General features: G+C 46.1%; 1 protein-coding gene across 2 annotated transcripts; it reads right to left on the bottom strand.

Moving 5' to 3' along the window:
* Positions 1–1211: 1211 nt before the first annotated feature.
* LOC106571046 (prepronociceptin) lies at positions 1212–23717 on the bottom strand. 2 transcript variants are annotated; one of them, XM_014143699.3, is made up of 3 exons: positions 23519–23717; positions 7105–7357; positions 1212–2239 (listed from the first exon to the last, which is right to left on the bottom strand). In XM_014143699.3, the coding sequence occupies exons 2-3, from the start codon at positions 7237–7239 to the stop codon at positions 1565–1567; spliced, it is 810 nt and encodes a 269-aa protein (XP_013999174.1). In that variant the 5' UTR covers positions 7240–7357; positions 23519–23717; the 3' UTR covers positions 1212–1564. The 2 variants fall into 2 exon arrangements, with proteins under 2 accessions (XP_013999174.1, XP_013999175.1); XM_014143700.3 differs by having other exon boundaries at positions 7105–7304.
* Positions 23718–24337: the final 620 nt, after the last annotated feature.

Raw genomic sequence — 24337 nt, 5'->3', positions numbered from 1 at the left:
TGACAAACTCCAAGCGCTTGCGTCTGTGTCTTGGGGTCAGAAAGGGCTTTCTTCTGGAAACCCTTCCAAAGAGCCTGTGGTTGTGGAGGTGGCGTCTGATGGTGCTTTTTGAAACCTGGTGACCCCAAGACACCACCAAGGCCTGCAATTCTTTCACAGTGATTCTTGGGGATTTTGTTGCTTCTCTCACCACCCTCCTCCCTATCCTGGGGGGCAAAATGCATTTGCGTCCTCAACCCGTGAGGTTTTCAACAGTTCCATATGTTTTGAATGTTTTAATAATTGCCCTGACGGAATGCTCAGTCATATATTCAATCGTTTGTGGATCTTCTTGTAGCCATCACCAGATTTATGAAGGTCTATGACCATCTGTCCCTTTTGAACGGCCAGTTCTTTTGTTTTCTTCATGGTGTTGGATGACAAAGGGATATTGCATGCGTGTTACCTCATTTTAATACCCTAGTGAAACAGGAAGTGATGTAATGGCTCAATATAGTTCCTAAACACTTAGATACATTTAAATAAGTGGAATTTAATTCCTGCTTTAATGTTGGTAGATGTTATTTACATTAATATTTAAGGGTGCCATTAATTGTGGAACTTTGAATTGGAGGACATTGATTTTTAATTAAATCAATAAATTATTTTGGTGGGTTCCATTGAAACATTAATAAAGTACAGTATTTTTCACATGTTGGTATTTTGAGTTTGTCTCTATAATTATATTGTTTATATTTTTTAAAGTATTCTTTGTCCATTGCCAGTCAGGGGTGCCAGTAATTTTGGAGCCCACTATATGTAAATAAAGTATGTATGTTTTATATTTTGAATACATTTGCAAACATTTCTGAAATAGTGTTTTTGCTTTGTCATTATGGGGTATTGTGTGTAGATTGATGAGGGGGGAAAAAACAATATAATACATTTTAGAATAAGGTTGTAACGTAACAACATGTGGAGAAAGTCAAGGGGTCTGAATACTTTCAGAATGCTCTCAGAATAGAGAAGATTCAGACCACCAGTTGTACAATTACCCAGAGACCAGTGCAAATAGCAACTGCAACCCTCACTCGCTCAAGATTTAAATGAAAAAAGATCAAGTGCATATATATACATACATCATAAACATCCAATCGTCACCATAACATGGGTGGTATTATATCCAGGATATAGCATCATGAAGTATGGCTTTACAATACTGACACACAATATTACATGGCACTTTTTATTCATTAACTGGGGCGGTAAGGTGGGAGCAACGTTGATGGTTGGAAGGAAACATTCCTTACTTCTCTTTCAGAATGATGATGTCATTCCTCTTCTTCATGAGGCCGATGAGGTATGAAGGAGTTCCCAGTCCCCATAGCTGTAGCTGTACACGTTGTTGGTAACTATGGGAATGGAAAACCAACATAATAGTAAGCAAGTAGTAAACTATAGTAATTCTATTTCTATGGGAGGTACCTGGGAGGGCGGAGGCATGGGAGAAGAGAAGAGCAGAGCCAAGAGGGTGGAGGCACGGGAGAAGAGAAGAGCAGAGAGGCCCCAGGGGATGGAGGGAAGGTTACAGCCGGCTGGGTAGCCTCCTGAGGCCCTGGGCTGGGTTAGTGAACCTCCCAACACCGCGACCAGGGGTGCTGCTGCTGGTCATCCCCAGGTACTGCCGGAGGAGCTGGCTCACCCTCTTCTGGTTGTTCCACTTCCTGGCCGACTTCCTGATCCCGATGAACCCTCCGAGGCGTTTCTGCAGCGACTTCCTCACCGGGCTGCCAATCAACTTCCTGTAACTGTGGCGACCTTTCAGGAAGCCCCCGAAACGCTTGGTCAGCTGGACCACGGCATCCTCCTCCTCGTCTCCTCCCTCCCCCTGGCCGCTCCTTCTCCTCCTGACCTCCTCCTCCTTCTCTTCCTCCTCCCCGTTCTCCATACCCAGCGCCAGCGAGTCTCCCTCGGCGGTCAAGCCCAGCGGAGAGGAGTCGTACTGGGCATCACGTCGCACCAGGGCCTCGTCTTCCTGTTCCGCTCCATCCTGTTGGTAGCGCTCCATGGCTGCAGAGTAGAGCATTTTTCCATCTGACTCCAGGTCAGCAGGTGCAAGGTATAAGGACAGTTTTTCCTCTGGTCTCTTAGACACAGCGCTGTCATCTGTTGGGAGGGGGTACTGCGGTAGCATGGCTCGCTGACACAGATCCCAGGTGAGGGCAGGGGAGACGTGACCGTCACACTCCAACAGACACACCTGTGGACAGACATAAGAGAAGAGCAGAGAGAGATGAAAGAGACCTGACACCCATACTGTACTCTCTCACTGCAGTCTCATACTGTAGTCTCATACTACAGTCTCTCACTGCAGTCTCTCACTGCAGTCTCATCGAGCTGTAGTCTCCGTAGTCTGGCTCATGCGAGCTCCGTAGTCTGTAGTCTCATGCTGTAGTCTGTAGTCTCATACTGTAGTCTCATACTGTAGTCTGTAGTCTCATACTGTAGTCTCATACTGTAGTCTCATACTGTTGTCTGTAGTCTCATACTGTAGTCTCATACTGTAGTCTCATACTGTAGTCTGTAGTCTCATACTGTAGTCTGTAGTCTCATACTGTAGTCTCATACTGTAGTCTGTAGTATCATACTGTAGTCTGTAGTCTCATACTGTAGTCTCATACTGTAGTCTGTAGTCTCATACTGTAGTCTGTAGTCTCATACTGTTGTCTGTAGTCTCATACTGTAGTCTGTAGTCTCATACTGTAGTCTGTAGTCTCATACTGTAGTCTCATACTGTAGTCTCATACTGTAGTCTGTAGTCTCATACTGTAGTCTGTAGTCTCATACTGTAGTCTGTAGTCTCATACTGTAGTCTGTAGTCTCATACTGTAGTCTCTCAGACAAACAGAGGAGTACGAGTAGAGATGTTTCTCCACTATAGCCTGGGGTTATAACATGGCTGTGACCTCATTCAACAGAGAAGAGATGTTTCTCCACTATAGACAGGGGTTATAACATGGCTGTGACCTCATTCAACAGAGTAGAGATGTTTCTCCACTATAGCCTGGGGTTATAACATGGCTGTGACCTCATTCAACAGAGTAGAGCTGTTTCTCCACAATAGACAGGGGTTATAACATGCCTGTGACCTCATTCAACAGAGTAGAGATGTTTCTCCACTATAGACAGGGGTTATAACATGGCTGTGACCTCATTCAACAGAGAAGAGATGTTTCTCCACTATAGACAGGGGTTATAACATGGCTGTGACCTCATTCAACAGAGTAGAGATGTTTCTCCACTATAGCCTGGGGTTATAACATGGCTGTGACCTCATTCAACAGAGTAGAGATGTTTCTCCACAATAGACAGGGGTTATAACATGCCTGTGACCTCATTCAACAGAGTAGAGATGTTTGTCCACTATAGACAGGGGTTGTTACCTCAGTATGGGTAAAAATGAATAGTTTTAGAGTTTTGTGTGTAAACCACATGCCTATCAGGCCCTTGAGGAACTGTAATTGTCAGTTTTGATGAGGTAAATGGTAAATTATGTTTCCTGTAATCCCATTCAGATGAGATGAATTAAAGTCAGGCGGAGATTAGAGAGAACCCGTTCACATTAAAAGAGATTGTGGGAAGAGGGAGCAGTTCTGAGGAGTTATCAACAGAAATTAATTACCCGTAGCAAATAGGTGGACTGATGGACTATTCCCAGCAATCTGAATGTGTGTGTGGGTGCGTGTGTGTGTGTGAATGCGTGTCTGTGTCTCTGTTTGTGTGTGTGTGTGTGTGTGTGTGCATACGTGTGTCGGTGCATGCCATGTCATGGCCTTACGATCTCCTCCCTCAGTGTGTGGTGAGGAAACTATAACAATATAACCCAGAGGACTCCATCTGGCCTCTATAGGTCTATAACAATATAACCCAGAGGATTCCATCTGGCCTCTATAGGTATATAACAATATAACCCAGAGGATTCCATCTGGCCTCTATAGGTCTATAACAATATAACCCAGAGGATTCCATCTGGCCTCTATAGGTATATAACAATATAACCCAGAGGATTCCATCTGGCCTCTATAGGTCTATAACAATATAACCCAGAGGATTCCATCTGGCCTCTATAGGTCTATAACAATATAACCCAGAGGATTCCATCTGGCCTCTATAGGTCTATAACAATATAACCCAGAGGATTCCATCTGGCCTCTATAGGTCTATAACAATATAACCCAGAGGATTCCATCTGGCCTCTATAGGTCTATAACAATATAACCCAGAGGATTCCATCTGGCCTCTATAGGTATATAACAATATAACCCAGAGGATTCCATCTGGCCTCTATAGGTCTATAACAATATAACCCAGAGGATTCCATCTGGCCTCTATAGGTCTATAACAATATAACCCAGAGGATTCCATCTGGCCTCTATAGGTATATAACAATATAACCCAGAGGATTCCATCTGGCCTCTATAGGTCTATAACAATATAACCCAGAGGATTCCATCTGGCCTCTATAGGTCTATAACAATATAACCCAGAGGATTCCATCTGGCCTCTATAGGTCTATAACAATATAACCCAGAGGATTCCATCTGGCCTCTATAGGTCTATAACAATATAACCCAGAGGATTCCATCTGGCCTCTATAGGTATATAACAATATTTTTTTTTTGGGGGGGGGGGGGGCACATGGAGTGGTTGGCGGAGCCGAGGAGTGAGTCAGAGACCGAGGAGGAATATTGGGACAGATTGAGCGAGGAATGGTTGGCGAAAGTTGAGGAGAGTGATGAGAGAGAGCTGTTAGTTTGGCGTAGTATGCACGGCATTCGCCCTGAGGTGCGTGTTAGCCGTCCGAGGCCACCTGAGTCAGCTCCTCGTACTCTTCCTGAGAAGTGTGTTAAAGTTCCGGTACAATTGATGCCGGCTATACGCACCAGGTCTGCAGTGCGCATCCACAGCCCTGTGCGTTCTGTGCCAGCTTCCCGCACTTGCCGTACGAAGGTGGTCATCTGTCCAGGACGCGTTGTGCCAGCTCTACGCTCCAGACCTCCAGTGCGCCTTCATAGCCCAGTCCAGAGCTTCCGGCGACAGTTCCCAGTCCGGAGCTTCCGGCGACGGTTCCCAGTCCGGAGCTTCCGGCGACGGTCCACAGTCCGGAACCTCCAGCGACGGTCCACAGTCCGGAACCTCCAGCGACGGTCCACAGTCCGGAACCTCCAGCGACGGTCCACAGTCCGGAACCTCCAGCGACGGTCCACAGTCCGGAACCTCCAGCGACGGTCCACAGTCCGGAACCTCCAGCGACGGTCCACAGTCCGGAACCTCCAGCGACGGTCCACAGTCCGGAACCTCCAGCGACGGCCCACAGTCCGGAACCTCCAGCGACGGCCCACAGTCCGGAGCCTCCTGAGACGGCCCACAGTCCGGAACCTCCTGAGACGGCCCACAGTCCGGAACCTCCTGAGACGGCCCACAGTCCGGAACCTCCTGAGACGGCCCACAGTCCGGAACCTCCTGAGACGGCCCACAGTCCGGAACCTCCTGAGACGGCCCACAGTCCGGAGCCTCCTGAGACGGCCCACAGTCCGGAGCCTCCTGAGACGGTCCACAGTCCGGAGCCTCCTGAGACGGTCAATGGTCCGCAACCTCCTGAGACGGTCAACGGTCCGGAACCTCCAGCTCCATGGCCAGAGCTTTCCCATGCGCTGGTGCCCAGTCCAGGCACAGCGTCCAGTCCAGCTCCATGGCAGGAGCTCTCCTCTGCGCCGATGCCCAGTCCGGACACGCCGTCCAGTCCCGCTCCATGGCAGGAGTCTTCTTCTGCACCGTGGTCCAGTCCAGTGTTCAGCCTGGGTCTATGGCTGGATCCGCATGATGAGCGGGTTCTTCGGCCCGCACCAGAGCCACCACCAAAGATGGTGGATCCAAGAGCTGAGGGGGTTCTTCGTCCTGCACCAGAGCCGCCCCCGATGCTGGCGGATGAGCGGGTACTTTGCCCCGCACCAGAGCCGCCACCGACACTAGACACCCCCCCAACACTCCCTTTTTGTTTCAGGTTCTGCGGTCGGAGTGCTGACCATACAAAGCCTTTATTTTCTATGGTAGAGTAGGTCATGGAGTGACTTGGGGTTTAGCCTAGTTTATATTTTCTATGTGGGTTTCTAGTTTGTTTTTTCTATGTTGGTGTTTTGGTATGATTCCTAATTAGAGGCAGCTGGCTATCGTTATCTCTAATTGGGGATCATACTTAAGTAGCATTTTTCTACCTGTGTGTTATGGGATATTGTTTTGAGTTAGTGCACGTAGCATCTCTGTAGTCACGGTTCATTTATTGTTTGTTTTGTATTTTGCTAAGTTTCACTTTATAATAAAGATGTGGAACGCTACTCACGCTGCGCTACTCACCTTGGTCCGTTTATTCCAGCGAACGTAACATTAGGTGACTTTTGGCAAACTCAAAGCGGGCTGTCATGTGCCTTTTGCTGAGGAGTGTTTTCAGTCTTGCCACTACCATAAAGCCCTGATTGGTAGAGTGCTGCAGAGATGGTTGTCCTTCTGGAAGTTTCTCTCAACTCCACACAGGAACTCTGGAGCTCTGTCAGAGTGACCATCAGGTTCTTGGTCACCTCCCTGACCAAGGCCCTTCTCCCCTATTGCTCAGTTTGGTCTTGGTGGTTCCAAACTTTTTCACTTTCAGAATGATGGAGGCCACTGTGTTCTTGGGGACCATCAATGCTGCAGAAATGTTTTGGTACCCTTCCCCAGATCTGTGCCTCGACACAATCCTGTCTCGAAGCTCTACGGACAATTCCTTCGACCGCATGGCTTGGATTCTGTCTCTGACATGCACTGTCAACTGTGGGACCGTAAATACACAGGTCTGTGCCTTTCCAAATCATGTTCAATCAATATTTGTAATACATTTGCAGAAATTTCTACAAACCTGTTTTCTCTTTGTCATTATGGGGTATTGTGTGTAGATTGATGAGGGATTTTTTTCTTATCTAATCCATTTTAGAATAAGGCTGTAACATAACACAATGGGTAACAAGTGAAATGGTCTGAATAATGTCTCAATGCACACACACACACACACACACACACACAGTCACTCACCAGTGTATTGAACGCTTGCTGCTGGCTCTGGGGGTTGGATAGTAGGAGGCCACAGGTCAGGCAGTCCCCCTGGCAGTCACTCCGTCCTGGGGTACACAGGCACAGCAGCAGCAGGCTCCACAGAGACCACTTCATGACTCACTACTTAGGGACACCCAGTCGGACAGACAGAGGGATGCCGGATAGGGACGGGAGGAGGCCTGAGGGTGTAGGGAAGGATGTAGGGTTTAGGGTGTAAAGTGTAGCGCACAACCTGTTGGGAAGAGACAGAGGTGAGGAAAAGGAGTTAGAAGAAGAAGGAGGAGAATGAGAAGGAGGAGAAGGAGGAGGAGAAGTAGGAGGAGAAGGAGGAGGAGGAGAAGTAGGAGGAGAAGTAGGAGGAGAAGTAGAAGGAAGAGGAGAAGGAGGAGAAGGAGGAAGAGGAGAAGTAGGAGGAGAAGGAGAAGGAGGAAGAGGAGAAGTAGGAGGAGGAGAAGGAGGAGAAGGAGAAGTAGGAGGAGAAAGAGGAGAAGAAGGAGAAGGAGAAGTAGAATGAGGAGACGGAGGAGAAGAAGGAGAAGAAGAAAGAGGAGAAGGAGAAAGAGGAGAAGGAGGTTAGTCGCTCATTTCAAAATGTTCATTTCCAAGGGGCGAGCAGGTATTCTGGCTGACACCATGTGAGTCGGGTCAGCCAGACTAGTGAGCAGATTCATAGAGGTATGATATCATCACAGCAACAATATAAGAGCACCGTTTGGATATAAGAGCAACGTCAACTCACCAACATTACGACCAGGAATACAACTTTCCCGAAGCGGATCCTCTGTTTGGCAACACCACCCAGGACAATGGATCGGATCCCAGCCGGCGACCCAAAACAACAACGCCGTAGAAGAAGGGGCAGACGGAGCGGTCTTCTGGTCAGGCTCCGTAGACGGACACATCGCGCACCGCTCCCGAGCATACTACTCGCCAATGTCCAGTCTCTTGACAACAAGGTAGATGAAATCCGAGCAAGGGTAGCATTCCAGAGAGACATCCGAGACTGTAACGTTCTTTGTTTCACGGAAACATGGCTCACTCGAGACACGCTATCTGAGTCGGTACAGCCACCTGGTTTCTTCACGCATCGCGCCGACCGAAACAAGCATCTCTCTGGTAAGAAGAAGGGTGGGGGTGTATGCCTTATGATTAACGAGACGTGGTGTGATCATAACAACATACAGGAACTCAAGTCCTTTTGTTCACCTGACTTAGAATTCCTCACTATCAAATGCCGACCGCATTATCTACCAAGAGAATTCTCTTCGATCATAATCACAGTCGTGTATATCCCCCCCCAAGCAGACACATCGATGGCCCTGAAAGAACTTCATTGGACTCTGGAAACCACATATCCTGAGGCTGCATTTATTGTAGCTGGGGATTTTAACAAGACTAATCTGAAAACAAGGCTCCCTAAATTCTATCAGCATTTCGATTGCGTGACCCGGGCTGGCAAAACCCTGGATCATTGTTATTCTAACTTCCACGTATAAGGCCCTCCCCCGCCCTCCCTTCGGAAAAGCTGACCATGACTCAATTTTGTTTCTCCCAGCCTATAGACAGAAAATAAAACAGGAAGCTCCCGCCCTCAGGTCTGTTCAACGCTGGTCCGACCAATCGGATTCCACGCTTCAAGATTGCTTCGATCACGTGGACTGGGATATGTTCCGCATAGCGTCGAACAACAACATTGACGAATACGCTGATTCGGTGTGCAAGTTCATTAACAAGTGCATCGGTGATGTTGTACCCACAGCGTCTATTAAAACATTCCCCAACCAGAAACCGTGGATTGATGGCAGCATTCGCGCAAAACTGAACGCGCGAACCACTGCTTTTAATCAGGGCAAGGTGACCAGAAACATGACCGAATACAAACAGTGTAGCTATTCCCTCCGCAAGGCAATCAAACAAGCTAAGCGTCAGTATAGAGACAAAGTAGAGTCGCAATTCAACGGCTCAGACACGAGAGGTATGTGGCAGGGTCTACAGTCAATCACGGACTATAAAAGAAAAACCAGCCCCGTCACGGACCAGAATGTCTTGCTCCCAGACAGACTGAACAACTTTTTTGCTCGCTTTGAGGACAATATAGTGCCACTGACACGGCCCGCTACCAAAACACGGCTCTCCTTCACTGTAGCCAACGTGAGTAAAACATTTAAACGTGTTAACCCTCGCAAGGCTGCAGGCCCAGACAGCATCCCCGGCCGCGTCCTCAGACCAGCTGGTTGGTGTGTTTACAGACATATTCAATCAATCCTGATCCCAGTCTGCTGTCCCCACATGCTTCAAGAGGGCCACCATTGTTCCTGTTCCCAAGAAAGCTAAGGTAACTGAGCTACATAACTACCGCCCTGTAGCACTCACTTCCGTCATCATGAAGTGCTTTGAGAGACTAGTCAAGGACCATATCACCTCCACCCTACCTGACACCCTAGACCCACTCCAATTTGCTTACCGCCACAATAGGTCCACGGACGACGCAATCGCCATCACACTGCACACTGCCCTAACCCATCTGGACAAGAGGAATACCTATGTAAGAATGCTGTTCATCGATTACAGCTCAGCATTTAACACCATAGTACCCACCAAACTCGTCATTAAGCTCGAGACCCTCGGTCTCGACCCCGCCCTGTACAACTGGGTCCTGGACTTCCTGATGGGCTGCCCCCAGGTGGTGAGGGTAGGTAACAACATCTCCAACCCGCTGATCCTCAACACTGGGTCCCCACAAGGGTGTGTTCTCAGCCCTCTACTGTACTCCCTGTTCACCCATGACTGCGTGGCCATGCACGCCTCCAACTCAATCATCAAGTTTGCAGACAACACTACAGTGGTAGGCTTGATTACCAACAATGACGAGACGGCCTACAGGTGAGGGCCCTCGGAGTGTGTTGTCAGGAAAATAACCTCACACTCAATGTCAACAAAACAAAGGAGATGATCGTGGACTTCAGGAAACAGCAGAGGGAGCAGCCCCCTATCTACATTGACGGGACAGTAGTGGAGAGGGTGGAGAGCTTTAAGTTCCTTGGCGTACACATCACGGACAAACTGAAATGGTCCACCCACACAGACAGCGTGGTGAAGAAGGCGCAGCAGCGCCTCTTCAATCTCAGGAGGCTGAAGAAATTCGGCTTGTCACCAAAAACACTCACAACTTTTACAGATGCACAATCGAGAGCATCCTGTCGGGCTGTATCACCGCCTGTTACGGCAGCTGCTCCGCCCATAACCAGAAGGCTCTCCAGAGGGTAGTGAGGTCTGCACAACGCATCACCGGGTGCAAACTACCTGCCCTCCAGGACACCTACACCACCCGATGTCACAGGAAGGCCAAAAAGATCATCAAGGACAACAACCACCCGAGACACTGCCTGTTCACCCCGCTATCATCCAGAAGGCGAGGTCAGTACACGTGCATCAAAGCTGGGACCGAGAGACTGAAAAACAGCTTCTATCTCAAGGCCATCAGACTGTTAAACAGCCGTCACTAACATTGAGTGGCTGCTGCCAACATACTGACTCAACTCCACCCACTTTAATAATGGTAAAATTGATGTATTCAATTTATCACTAGCCACTTTATATTATATAATGTTTACTTACCCTACATTACTCATCTCTTATGTATATACTGTACTCTATACCATCTACTGCATCTTGCCTTTCGTTCGGCCATCACTCATTTATATATTTTTATGTACATATTCGTATTCATTCCTTTACACTTGTGTGTATAAGGTAGTTGTGAAATTGTTAGGTTATATTACTTGTTAGATATTACTGCATGGTCGGAACTAGAAGCACAAGCATTTCGCTACACTTGCATTAACACCTGCTAACCATGTGTTTGTGACCAATAAATTTGAGTTGATTTTGATTTGAACAACAACAGCATAATACAATACAGAAAAGTTAAATAGGTGTTTCGAGATAGGATAGATAGACCTGGAGGGCCTGTTTTGTAAAGCACAGAGAGTCGACGAGCAGAAAGTTCTCAATTGGTCTACAACCATAAAGCACCAGCTGTTTCATACAAAACTTTCATTTCAGAGTTAAAGTGAAGTTCATTAATGGAACTCCAACTCATCAGGCTCAGTAATTGTGGTATGAATTAGCTGCCTCATGGTTTATAATGAGAAGGAAATGAATGAGAGTGAGGGAACAAGAAAAAGAGAGAGTGGGGGAACACGAGGAAGGAACACTCAGGGCTCGCTCACGATCCGTCCAAACCAACGAAGCTCTGCGTTCCTGAGGAACATAAGGGCTTAAAACCCTTTGACTGACAGGAACAATAGAGACATAAATACCCAATATCTGACCAGTCTCTATCTGCGTCCCACCGAATGGCACCCTATTCCCTACGTAGTGCACTACTTTAGACCAGAGCCCATCAAAATTAGTGCACTATAAATAGGGAATAGGGTGCAATTTTGGGACTCATGCGCTGTCTGCGTGCGGCCGTTAAGTGAGATGTTCGGATCATGAAGACGATAAGGCATTAAGATTTCACATAGTACAGTCGCTTCGGTCTTTTCTAGAGTTTACTTTAAAAAAAAAACCTGCAGATTGAATCCCGGCTATTCTGTTTAGTCTGGGTCAGACGAGGTAATTAAATAACAGGCCTTTTTGAAGAGAAAATGTCCTTCTCATACCTATAAATATCTTAATTCGTCATTAAAACTTCCTGATTCATTTTTGAGAAGGGATTTTTAACGATCTCCTGCTTCCTGTTTAATGTGTTTGTTTGACCTGATAGAGTGAAGTGAAGATAGTGTTTAGGATGCCAAAGTGCTTCTGAAAAGGCACCCTACACCCCATAGAGCTCTGGTGAAAAGAAGTGCACTATAAAGGGAATAGGGTGCCATTTCAGACACACAACAAGACATTACAGAGAGCAGAAATGTCTCTCTCCACCATTTAGCCTATCCTGTCCCTAATTCACTACAATGGTCTTGTTCCCACCAAGGCCCGTGAAACGAATTCACTACAATGGTCTTGTTCCCACCAAGACCCATGAAACTAATTCACTACAATGGTCTTGTTCCCACCAAGATCCATGAAACTAATTCACTACAATGGTCTTGTTCCCACCAAGATCCATGAAACTAATTCACTACAATGGTCTTGTTCCCACCAAGACCCATGAAACTAATTCACTACAATGGTCTTGTTCCCACCAAGACCCATGAAACTAATTCACTACAATGGTCTTGTTCTCACCAAGGCCCATGAAACTAATTCACTACAATGGTCTTGTTCTCACCAAGGCCCTTGAAACTAATTCACTACAATGGTCTTGTTCCCACCAAGACCCATGAAACGAATTCACTACAATGGTCTTGTTCCCACCAAGATCCATGAAACTAATTCACTACAATGGTCTTGTTCCCACCAAGACCCATGAAACTAATTCACTACAATGGGTCTTGGTGGGAACACTTGTTCCCACCAAGACCCATGAAACTAGTTCCTATCTGGCACCAAGGCCCATGAAAAAAGTTCTGCCTTGAGATATATGGTATTCTGACATAACGGACAAACACAAAGCTGTGGCTTCAGCAAATAAAAGTAGAACAAGTTTGTTAGCGGTAATTAAATAACAGGCCTTTTTTGAAGAGAAAGTCTGAGTGAAAGTGTCTGTTAGAGGTGATCCTGGAGGAGGAAATGATGAAAATGAATGACTCATCTATATCTGAGAGAATGTGTTTAATCCTATTAGATGTCTGTATTGTTTCCACCTCCCAGGGTGGAGATAACAATCTGATTGGATCAGCCGCTGGTGCATCATCATCATCCCACTCAAGTCTCAATTCTTATCATCTGACTAAGATGGCGCCGGTGAACAAGGCTGACATTTTATGTATTCCTAACCAATTGTGTTTTTTTCCCTTTTTTTTCCCTTCTTTGCGTTGTTTTTAACTTATTTTGTACATAATGTTTCTGCTACTGTCTCTTATGACCGAAAATAACTTCTGGGCATCAGGACTGAGATTACTCACCATGGACTGGTAGAATCCTTTTTTTCTCCTTTAACGAGTCTGATGAGCCAGGCGTGAATGATATACTGCTCTCCCGGGAACAGGCCCAGATCCCGGTCATTTTCATGAAGAGAAGGCGGAGAAAAAGGGGCCAGAGGGCGGGCTGCCTTCTGAGAATTCGTAGGCGATCGAATAAACCCCCACTTCCTTCCATTCTGCTAGCAAACGTGCAATCTTTGGAGAATAAAATCAATGACCTGCGCAGAAGATTAAACAACCAACGGGACATTCAAAACTGTAATATCTTATGCTTCACGGAGTTGTGGCCGAACAACGACATTACCAAAATATAGCTCTCTGGTTATACGCTGTATCTGCAGGACAGAACAGCGGCGTCTGGTAAGACAAGGGGCAGCGGACTATGTATTATTGTAAATAACAGCTGGTGTACGATATCTAAGGAAGTCTCTAGGTTTTGCTCGCCTGAGGTAGAGTATCTCATGATAAGCTGTAGACCACATTATCTACCTAGTGTCACATCCTGACCATAGAAAGCTGTTATTTTCTATGGTAGAGTAGGTCAGGGCATGACAGGGGGGATTTTCTAGTTTAGTTTTTCTATGTTGTCATGTTCTAGTTTTGTATTTATGTTGGTTTTGTTTGGGATGATCTCCAATTAGAGGCAGCTGGTCCTCGTTGTCTCTAATTGGAGATCATACTTAAGTAGGGTTTTTTTCTACCTGGGTTTGTGGGAGATTGTTTTTGAGTAGTGTGTTTCTCCTCTGCGTCACGGTTTGTTGTTTTGTTCTTTAGTTTATGTTTATGTATTGCATAGTTTCACAGTGTAAATAAAATATGGAACGACACACACACTGCACTTTGGTCCGCTTCTCCTTACGACAACCGTGACACCTAGAGAGTTTTCATCTGTATTTTTTGTGTCTGTCTACATACCATCACACTGGCACTGAATGAGCTGTATTCCGCCATAAGCAAACAGGAAAACGCTCACCCAGAGGCAGCACTCCTAGTAGTCGGGGACTTGAATGCAGGGAAACTTAAATCTGTCTTACCAAATTTCTATCAGCATGTTAAATGTGTAACCAGAAGGAAAAAACCTCTGGACCACTTTTACTCCACACACAGAGACGCGGACAAAGCTCTCCCTTGCCCTCTATTTGGCAAATCTGACCATAATTCGATCCTTCTGATTCCTGCTTAAAAACAAAAATGAAAGCAGTAAGCACCAGTGACTCGATCAATAAAAAAAGTGGTCAGATGAAGCTGATGCTAAGCTACAGGACTGTTTTGCTAGCACAGACTAGAATAACATCGATGACGTCGTCCCCACAGTGACCGTATGTACATACCCCAACCAGAAGCCATGGATTACAGGCAACATCTGCACTGAGCTAAAGACTAGAGCTGTCACTTTCAAGGAGCGGGACTCTAACCAGAAAGTTTATAAGAAATCCCGCTAAGCCGTCTGACAAACCATCAAACAGGCAAAGCGTCAATACAGAACTAAGATTGAATCGTACTATACTGGCTCTGATGCTCTTCGATGTGGCAGGGCTTGCAAACCATTACAGACTACAAAGTGAAGCACAGCCAAGAGCTGCCCAGTGACACAAGCCTTCCAGATGAGTTAAACTACCTCTATGCTCGCATCGAGGCAAATAACGTGGAAACACGCATGAGAGCACCAGCTGTTCCGGACGACTGTGTGATCACGCTCTCCGCAGCCGATGTGAGTAAGACCTTTAAACAGGTCAACATTCACAAGGCCGAAGGGCCAGACGGATTACCAGGACATGTACTCCGAGCATTACTTGACAAACTTGGGAAATGTCTTCACTGACATTTTCAACCTCTCCCTGTCCAAGTCTGTAATACCAACATGTTTTAAGCAGACCACCATAGTCCCTGTGCCCAAGAACACTAAGGTAACCTGCCTAAATGACTACCGACCCGTAGCACTCACGTCAGTAGCCATGAAGTGCTTTGAAAGGCTGGTCATGGCTGACATCAACATCATTATCCCAGAAACCATAGACCCACTCCAATTTGCATACCGCCCTAACAGATCCACAGATGATGCAATCTCTATTGCAATCTCTATTGCACTCCACACTTTCCCACCTGGACAAAAGGAGCACCTATGTGAGAATGCTATTCATTGACTACAGCTCAGCGTTCAACACAGTAGTGCCTCAAAGCTCATCAATAAGCTAAGGACCCTGGGACTAAACCCCTCCCTCTGCAACTGGACTTCCTGATGGGCCGTCCCCAGGTGCTAAGTGTAGGAAACAACACATCCGCCACGCTGATCCTCAACACAGGGGCCCCTCCTGTACTCGTTGCTCACTCATGACTGCACGGCCAGGCACGACTCCAACACCATCATTAAATTTGCCGATGACACAACAGTGTTAGGCCTGATCACCGACAACGACGAGACAGCCTATAGGGAGGAGTTCAGAGACCTGGCCATGTGTTGCCAGGACAACAACCTCTCCCTCAACGTGATCAAGACAAAGGAGAGGATTGTGGACTACAGGAAAAAGAGGACCGAGCACGCCCCCATTCTCATCGACGGGGCTGCAGTGAAGCAGGTTGAAAGCTTCAAGTTCCTTGGTGTCCACATCACAAACAAACTAACATGGTCCAAGCACACCAAGACAGTTGAGAAGAGGGCACGACAAAACCTATTCCCCCTTAGGAGACTGAAAAGATTTGGCATGGGTCCTCAGATCCTCAAAAGGTTCTACAGCTGCACCATTGAGAGCATCCTGACTGGTTGCATCACTGCCTGGTAAGGCAACTGCTTGGCCTCCGACTACAAGGCACTACAGAGGGTAGTGCGTACGGCCCAGTACATCACTGGGGCCAAGCTTCCTGCCATCCAGGACCTCTATACCAGGCGGTGTCAGAGGAAGGCCCTAAAAATTGTCAAAGACTCCAGCCACCCTAGTCATAGACTGTTCTCTCTGCTACCGCACCGCAAGCGGTATCGGAGCGCCAAGTCTAGGTCCAAGCGGCTTCTAAATAGCTTCTATCCCCCAAGCCATAGGACTCCTGAACATCTAATCAAATGGCTACCCAGACTATTTGTATTGCCCCCCCCCCCCCCTTTACACCGCTGCTACTCTCTGTTGTTATCATCGATGCATAGTCACTTTAATAACTCTACCTACATGTACATGTTACCTCAACTAACCGGTGCCCCTGCACATTGACTCTGTACCGATACCCCCCTGTATCCTGTATATAGTCTCACTATTGTTATTTTACTGCTGCTCTTTAATTACTTGTTACTTTTATTTCTTAGTCTTACTCTTATTTTTTTAAACTGCATTGATGGTTAGGGACTCGTAAGTAAGCATTTCACTGTAAGGTCTAAACCTGTTGTATTCAGCATTTCACTGTAAGGTCTACACCTGTTGTATTTGGCGCAAGTGACTAATAAACTTTGATTTGATACATCATACACACACACAGACATTGGTTATACTATCCTTGTGGGGACCGACAAAATGTATTGCCATTCAAAATCCTACTTTCCCTAACCCCTAACCCTAAATCTAATCCTAACCTTAACCTTTAACCTAACCGTAACCTTAACCCCAAACAACTCCAAACACTAATTCCTAACCCCTCATTCTAACTCTAATTGTAACCCGAACCCTAAACCTAACCCCTAAGCCTAAAAGAGCATTTTTCCCTTTTTTGTCCCCACTTTTCAGAATTGTCCTTGTTTTTTTAATATCCTTGTGAGGACTTTTATAACACAAAAGGATAGTAAAGTTAGACTAACACACAAACACACACACATACAGACAGTTTTGTACTGCTATCTTTGTGGGGACCAAAAAATTGTTTCCCATCCAACATCCTAACCCCTAACCCTAAATCAAATCCTAACCTTAAACCTAACCCTAACTCCTAACCCTAAACCTAACTGTGACCCCTAACTCTAATTGTAATCCTAACCCTAAACCTAACCCCTAAGCCTAAAATAGCATCTTTCCTTGTGGGGACTGGCAAAATGTCCTCAGTTGTCCAAATGTTTTTTGTTTTACTATCCTTGTAAGCACTTCATGGTCCCCACAAGGATAGTTAAACAAAAACACCACATACATACCACCATAATCCTGCAGTGTGGATCCACACAGCTGTGGTATCTCACAACAGTAGGTCAAATCACAGTCACAGAGCAGAGGCTGGGGATATGGGATAGATGTCACGTCCTGACCCTGGTATGAGGTCATTTTTCCCCTAGTAGATTGGTCAGGGCGTGACAGGGGGGTGTTTTGTCTATGTGTTTTGGGTTTTCTATGTGGGTTGTCTAGAGTTTCCTTCTATGTTGTCATTTTCTATGTTGTGGCCAGGTATGGTTTCCAATCAGAGGCAGCTGTCTATCGTTGTCTCTGATTGGAAGCCATACTTAGGCAGCCTGTTTTCCTTTGGGGTTTTGTGGGTGGTTGTTATCCGTTTAGTCTAGTGTACCTGACGGGACTGTTGTTGGTCGTTTTTGTTGTTTTGTTGTTACAGTGTATTCATTAAAGACAAAGAATGAGCACTATACACGCTGCGCCTTGGTCTCCATTCAACGACCCCTGTGACAATAGATATGTACATCGCCATCAGAAAGTATTCACACCCCTTGACTTTTTCCACATTTTGTTGTGTTACAGACTGAATTTGAACTGGATTAAATTGAGAGTTTTTGTGTTACTGACATACACACAACACCCAATAAAGTGGAATTATGTTTTTCTAAATTATTGCAAATTAATAATAAATCTAAAGATGAAATGCTTTGAATCAATAAGTTTTTAACCCCTTTGTTATGGCAAGACTTAATACGTTCAGGAATAAAAATGTGCTTAACACGTCACATAATAAGTTGCATGGACTCACTCTGTGTTCAAAAAGAGTGTTTAACATGATTTTTGAATGACTAGCTTGTCTCTGTACCCCACACATACAATTATCTGTAAGATCCCTCAATTGGTCCCTAAATTGAGCATGTCTTTAACTGTCGTAACTATTTCTGCTATGACATTATGACACAGAGATCTCATAAGGTTGCAGATGGACAGATAGACAGTGCGGGGGCACTCCCCTCTGTTAAGCTAGTTACGTTAATAACCCCTCTGTTAGAGCTAGTTACGTTAATAACCCCTCTGTTAGAGCTAGTTACCTTAATAACCCCTCTGTTAGAGCTAGTTACCTTAATAACCCCTCTGTTAGAGCTAGCTACCTTAATAAGCCCTCTGTTAGAGCTAGTCACCTTAATAACCCCTCTGTTAGAGCTAGTCACCTTAATAACCCCTCTGTTAGAGCTAGTCACCTTAATAACCCCTCTGTTAGAGCTAGTCACCTTAATAACCCCTCTGTTAGAGCTAGCTACCTTAATAACCCCTCTGTTAGAGCTAGCTACCTTAATAACCCCTCTGTTAGAGCTAGCTACCTTAATAACCCCTCTGTTAGAGCTAGCTACCTTAATAACCCCTCTGTTAGAGCTAGTTACCTTAATAACCCCTCTGTTAGAGCTAGTTACCTTAATAACCCCTCTGTTAGAGCTAGTTACCTTAATAACCCCTCTGTTAGAGCTAGTTACCTTAATAACCCCTCTGTTAGAGCTAGCTACCTTAATAAGCCCTCTGTTAGAGCTAGTTACCTTAATAACCCCTCTGTTAGAGCTAGCTACCTTAATAACCCCTCTGTTAGAGCTAGTTACCTTAATAACCCCTCTGTTAGAGCTAGTTACCTTAATAACCCCTCTGTTAGAGCTAGCTACCTTAATAAGCCCTCTGTTAGAGCTAGTTACCTTAATAACCCCTCTGTTAGAGCTAGTCACCTTAATAACCCCTCTGTTAGAGCTAGCTACCTTAATAAGCCCTCTGTTAGAGCTAGTCACCTTAATAACCCCTCTGTTAGAGCTAGTCACCTTAATAACCCTCTGTTAGAGCTAGTCACCTTAATAACCCCTCTGTTAGAGCTAGTCACCTTAATAACCCCTCTGTTAGAGCTAGTTACCTTAATAACCCCTCTGTTAGAGCTAGCTACCTTAATAACCCCTCTGTTAGAGCTAGCTACCTTAATAACCCCTCTGTTAGAGCTAGCTACCTTAATAACCCCTCTGTTAGAGCTAGCTACCTTAATAACCCCTCTGTTAGAGCTAGTCACCTTAATATCCCCTCTGTTAGAGCTAGTCACCTTAATAACCCATCTGTTAGAGCTAGCTACCTTAATAACCCCTCTGTTAGAGCTAGTTACCTTAATAACCCCTCTGTTAGAGCTAGTTACCTTAATAACCCCTCTGTTAGAGCTAGCTAACTTAATAAACCTAGGCCTATCGGGATAAAACTACATAATGCAGTGCACAGTTGTACACTTAAAACACTACTTAAAACACTACATAAAATGTGTACGTCATTCAGGGAACACTTGTTACAAACTTCGTAAAGTACATGGTCCAGTGCATGTAATTTAAAACACTACAAGCACTACTCACGGAATAGTATTGCTGACGGGGGTGAAAAATGAACATAATTCATTCAATTAACTTACTGTAAGTGGTTTATGAATCTAAATCCGGTAATGACACTGCTAGTTGTAACTAATTAAAGCTAGCATTTACCTTCTGTAATGGCTTATGGTGACCAAATCAATTCTGCACGCTTACATCATTGATTGGGCACATTACACACTCACAATATCACCCTAAAAACTGTACTACTTTTGACCAGATTCCTATTGGCGGATATGGATTTCTACTTACTATTTGACCTAATAAACCAACTAGAAACATTACCGTTGCGTTAGTATAAATGTAACATTTTGTGGAAATTGTTCAAACTTTTGATCAGCCGTTACTTAGCTTATTACTCATTTATTTCAATCTATATTAGTGACACGCCCTGACCATAGAGAGCCCTTGTTTCTCTATGGTGTAGTAGGTCAGGGCGTGACTAGGGAGTGTTCTATGTTGTTTATTTCTATGTTGGTGTGCTTGGTATGGTTCCCAATCAGAAGCAGCTGTTTAGCATTGTCTCTGATTGGGGATCATATTTAGGCAGCCATTTCCCCACTGTGTTTTGTGGGATCTTGTTTTGTGTAGGTGCCTGTTTGCACTTCACTGTCTTCACGTTTCGTTTGATCATTTAATTGTTTTTTGTATTTTGCTGAAGTTTCACGTTATAATAAAGATGTGGAACGCTACTCACGCTGCGCCTTGGTCCAATCATTACGACGAACGTGACAGAAGATTCCACCACACCAGGACCAAGCAGCATGCCCGGGAGGAGAAGGTATCCTGGGCTTGGGAGGAGATAAAGGAGGAGAAGACATCCTGGACATGGGATGAAATTATGGCTGGAGACGAAAGCCTTCCTTGGAAGCAGACGAATGGAGAGAAGGGAGGACAGCGATGACACCGGGGTTCGCGGCCACAAAGAGAGCCCAATGGACAGCCCAAAAAATTATTTTGTAGGCACACGGGGTGGTCGGCGGAGCCGGGGAGTGAGCCAGTGACAACCTGGGAGGAGATAGAGAGGTGGTCGGACGACCCAAGGAGAGTACCAGAGCCCGCCTGGGAGTCAATGGAACAATGCGAGGAGGGATACTGGAGAATGGAGTTGGCTAGGATTATGCGGCAACGCAGGTGTTTGGAGGAGCGTGTCACCAGTCCGGTGCAACTTGTGCCGGTCCCACGCATCAGGCCTCCAGTGCACCTCCCCAGTCCGGTACGTCCTGTGTCCTCTCCTCGCACTCTCCCTGAAGTGCGTGTTCCCAGTCCGGTACGTCCTGTGCCTGCTCCTCGCACTCGCCCTGAAGTGTGTGTCACCAGTCCGGTACCATGTGTGCCGGCTCTACGCACCAGGTCTCCAGTGCGCCTCCACAGCCCAGTACGTCTTGTGCCAGCTCCCCGCACTCGCTGTGCGAAGTGTGTCATTGTTCCGGTACAATTTGTGCCGGCTCTACGCACCAGGTCTCCAGTACGCCTTCACAGCCCAGTACGTCCTGTGCCTGCTCCTCGCACTCGCTCTGAAAAGCGTGTCACCAGTCCGGTGCAACCTGTGCCGGTCCCACGCATCAGGCGCTGGTGCGCCTCCCCAGTCCAGTACGTCCTGTGCCTGCTCCTCGCACTCGCCCTGAAGTGCGTGTCACCAGTCCGGTGCTACCTGTACCGGCTCCACGCACCATACCTCCAGTGCGCCTTCACAGTCCAGAGCTTCCGGCGACGGTTCCCAGTCCGGAGCTTCCAGCAACGGTTCCCAGTCCAGAGTGTCCGGAAATGGTTCCCAGTCCGGAGCTTCTGGCGACGGTTCACAGTCTGGAGCTTCCAGCGACGGTTCACAGTCCGGAGCTTCCGGCGACGGTTCACAGCCCGGAGCTTCCGGCGACGGTTCACAGTCCAGAACCTCCCTCAACGGGCCACAGTCCAGAACCTCCTGCGACGGTCCATGGTCTGGAACCTCCAGCTCCATGGCCAGAGCCCTCCTTTGCGCCAGTGCCCAGTCCCGGCACGGCGTCCAGTCCAGCTCCATGGCCGGAGCCTTCTTCTGCGCCGGTGCCCAGTCCAGGCACGGCGTCCGGTCCAGCTCCATGGCCAGAGCCCTCCTCTGCGCCGGTGCCCAGTCCAGGCATGACGTTCAGCCCGGCGCCATGGTCGGATCCGGGGTCTGGGGGGGGGGGGGGGGGGCTACGACCTGCACCGGAGCCGCCACCGACACTAGTCACCCCCCCTAACCCCCCATTTAGTTTCAGGTTTTGCGGCCGGAGTCTGCAGCTTTGGGGGGGAGGGTACTGTCACGCCCTGACCATAGAGCCCTTGTTTCTATATGGTGTAGTAGGTCAGGGTGTCATGCTCGTCGTACGAACTGGAAGCATACTCAGACCAACGTGCAGCGTGATCTGGGTTCCACATCTTTATTAGTGAAACACACAAAACAATAAACAGCAAACGAAAAATAAACAGCTGCCTCTGACTGGGAACCATACCAGGCCAACATAGAAATAAATAACCTAGACTAGAACACTCCCCCTAGTCACACCGCGACTTAACCAAAATAGAGAATAAAAAGGCTCTCTATTGTCAGGGCGTGACACAGGGCGTGACTAGGTGGTGTTCTATGTTGTTTATTTCTATGTTGGTGTGCTTGGTATGGTTCCCAATCAGAGTCAGCTGTTTAGCGTTGTCTCTGATTGGGGATCATATTTAGGCAGCCATTTCCCCACTGTGTTTTGTGGGATCTTGTTTTGTGTAGGTGCCTGTTTGCACTTCACTGTCTTCACGTTTCGTTTGATCATTTAATTGTTTTTTGTATTTTTGCTGAAGTTTCACGTTATAATAAAGATGTGGAACGCTACTCACGCTGCGCCTTGGTCCAATCATTACGATGACCGTGACAATTAGAGTTCTCTCTCCCGATCAGTAGAAGAGATTATACACGTTCATTACTACTATCACCATCATCATTACCATCATGATTAAGTGCTCAGGGTAATGGCAGGTAAGGCGTTAAATCTTAGAGATTTGTGAGCGTGTGGTTGTCCTCTGGCTATTATGCATACAACCTTGGACACAACTTTCTGGGAATGGTGCAGGATAGTTGCTTGGTTTTTGTAACATCCAAAGCACATTTAAGGAACTTGACAAAATAACGTTATTTTCTTGGTATTTTATTACTTTAACAAAACGTTTCCTAAAAGTTCCAACGTTATCGTAATGTTCTAGGAATATTCTCCAATTGGTTTGACATTTTTTTCTGTGGGAATTTCAGTACTTCTGCATAATATTTCCTACCGGTTTTCTCATGGTTTGATTTAATGTCATGTTCTCAAATTGTTTTCCCGAGAATGTTAACCTCTTTGAAAACTTTCCATAAAAACCACACGAAAACTTTTAAGAGTGTTATTTAAAAACATATACCGTTCTGAGCAGCAACACAACTCTCTCTCTATCCTTTATCTTGTGTTCTCTGAACGAGCTGAAAACTTGACTTTAAAATAGAACCACGATGAAACCTGTAGAAAACGTTATGCTGAAGTACTGAAATTCCCACAGAAGACAGTTGTTTCTTAACATTTTCCAAACTATTTGAGAACATTCCCAATGTCAAACCAGTCGAAGAACGTTCCTAGAATGTAACCCTGTTTGAACTTTTAGAAGAAAAAAACACTGTTGAAGTAATGAAATACCAGGAAAATAACATTATTTTGTTATTAAGTTCCTTAAATTTGCTGAGAATGTTCCAAAGCCAAGCAACTATCCATTCCCAGAACATTGTCGGGAAGGTTTATGCAAAAAATAACCACGCTCTTACCAATCTCGAAGAAACATTAGGTTCTCAGAACATTATGCGCTAGCTGAGAGGTCTCTCACTTACCTGTATTTGTGGCTTATAAAACCTTATCTCAGTCTCTTGTAGATGCAGACAGTAGCTAGGTCTTATCCTTTACGCTTGGAGAGTTTGACTGAACCCAACTGACTGCATCCGTCTCTTTTGGCTTCTTATAGCGACACACACCCTTTTTCGCCTAGCACAACACCGACCCCGCCCGCCTGCCTTCCGCTCACTCACCATTCACAGGCGGGGAGGGAGCGAGGCAGGTGGGGGTATACCCTGTTACGCACAAAGTGGAGCTACCCATGCACTCATTCCGTGATCAACGCTGACGCAATTTATGAGGCATGGCCTAAGTCACTTCTATCTCTAGTCCTCTAGGAACAAACTAATGGTATCTACATTATACTGTATCTACAGACTGTATGTATATTGTTTCCATAACTACTAAAACCAAAATCTAAGGCCAAACAAAGCAAAATATATTCTGAAGATGCAAGTTAGAAAGTACAACATCAATACAATCGATCAGTGATCAATAGACTTGGTCCTGGTTTAATATATATATATATATATATATATATCCTTAATGCTTTCCTAGACAAAGACAATGTAGAGCCAGAAAACTAGAGTCATTTAAACTCTGGAATGAAAAACACCACTAAGTCCCCAGAGGCACAGTGGCACCTCAGAGGACTCTGGTGAAAAAGTTGCTACGGCACCTCACCTCACCTCACCTCACCTCACCTCACCTCACCTCACCAGATGGGAGGGGAGAAGAGCAGAGAAGCTGTTGTTATGATGATGAATGTTTACGGAAGCTACTATTGTATGAAGTTTGAAAATCACATTTTGAGGAGA

Source organism: Salmo salar, chromosome 15 (assembly GCF_965601325.2).
Source record: "Salmo salar chromosome 15, fSalSal1, whole genome shotgun sequence".
Lineage (NCBI taxonomy): Eukaryota > Metazoa > Chordata > Actinopteri > Salmoniformes > Salmonidae > Salmo > Salmo salar.
The sequence above is the reverse complement of the archived record's forward strand: the minus strand, read 5'-3'. Positions and strand labels throughout refer to the sequence as shown.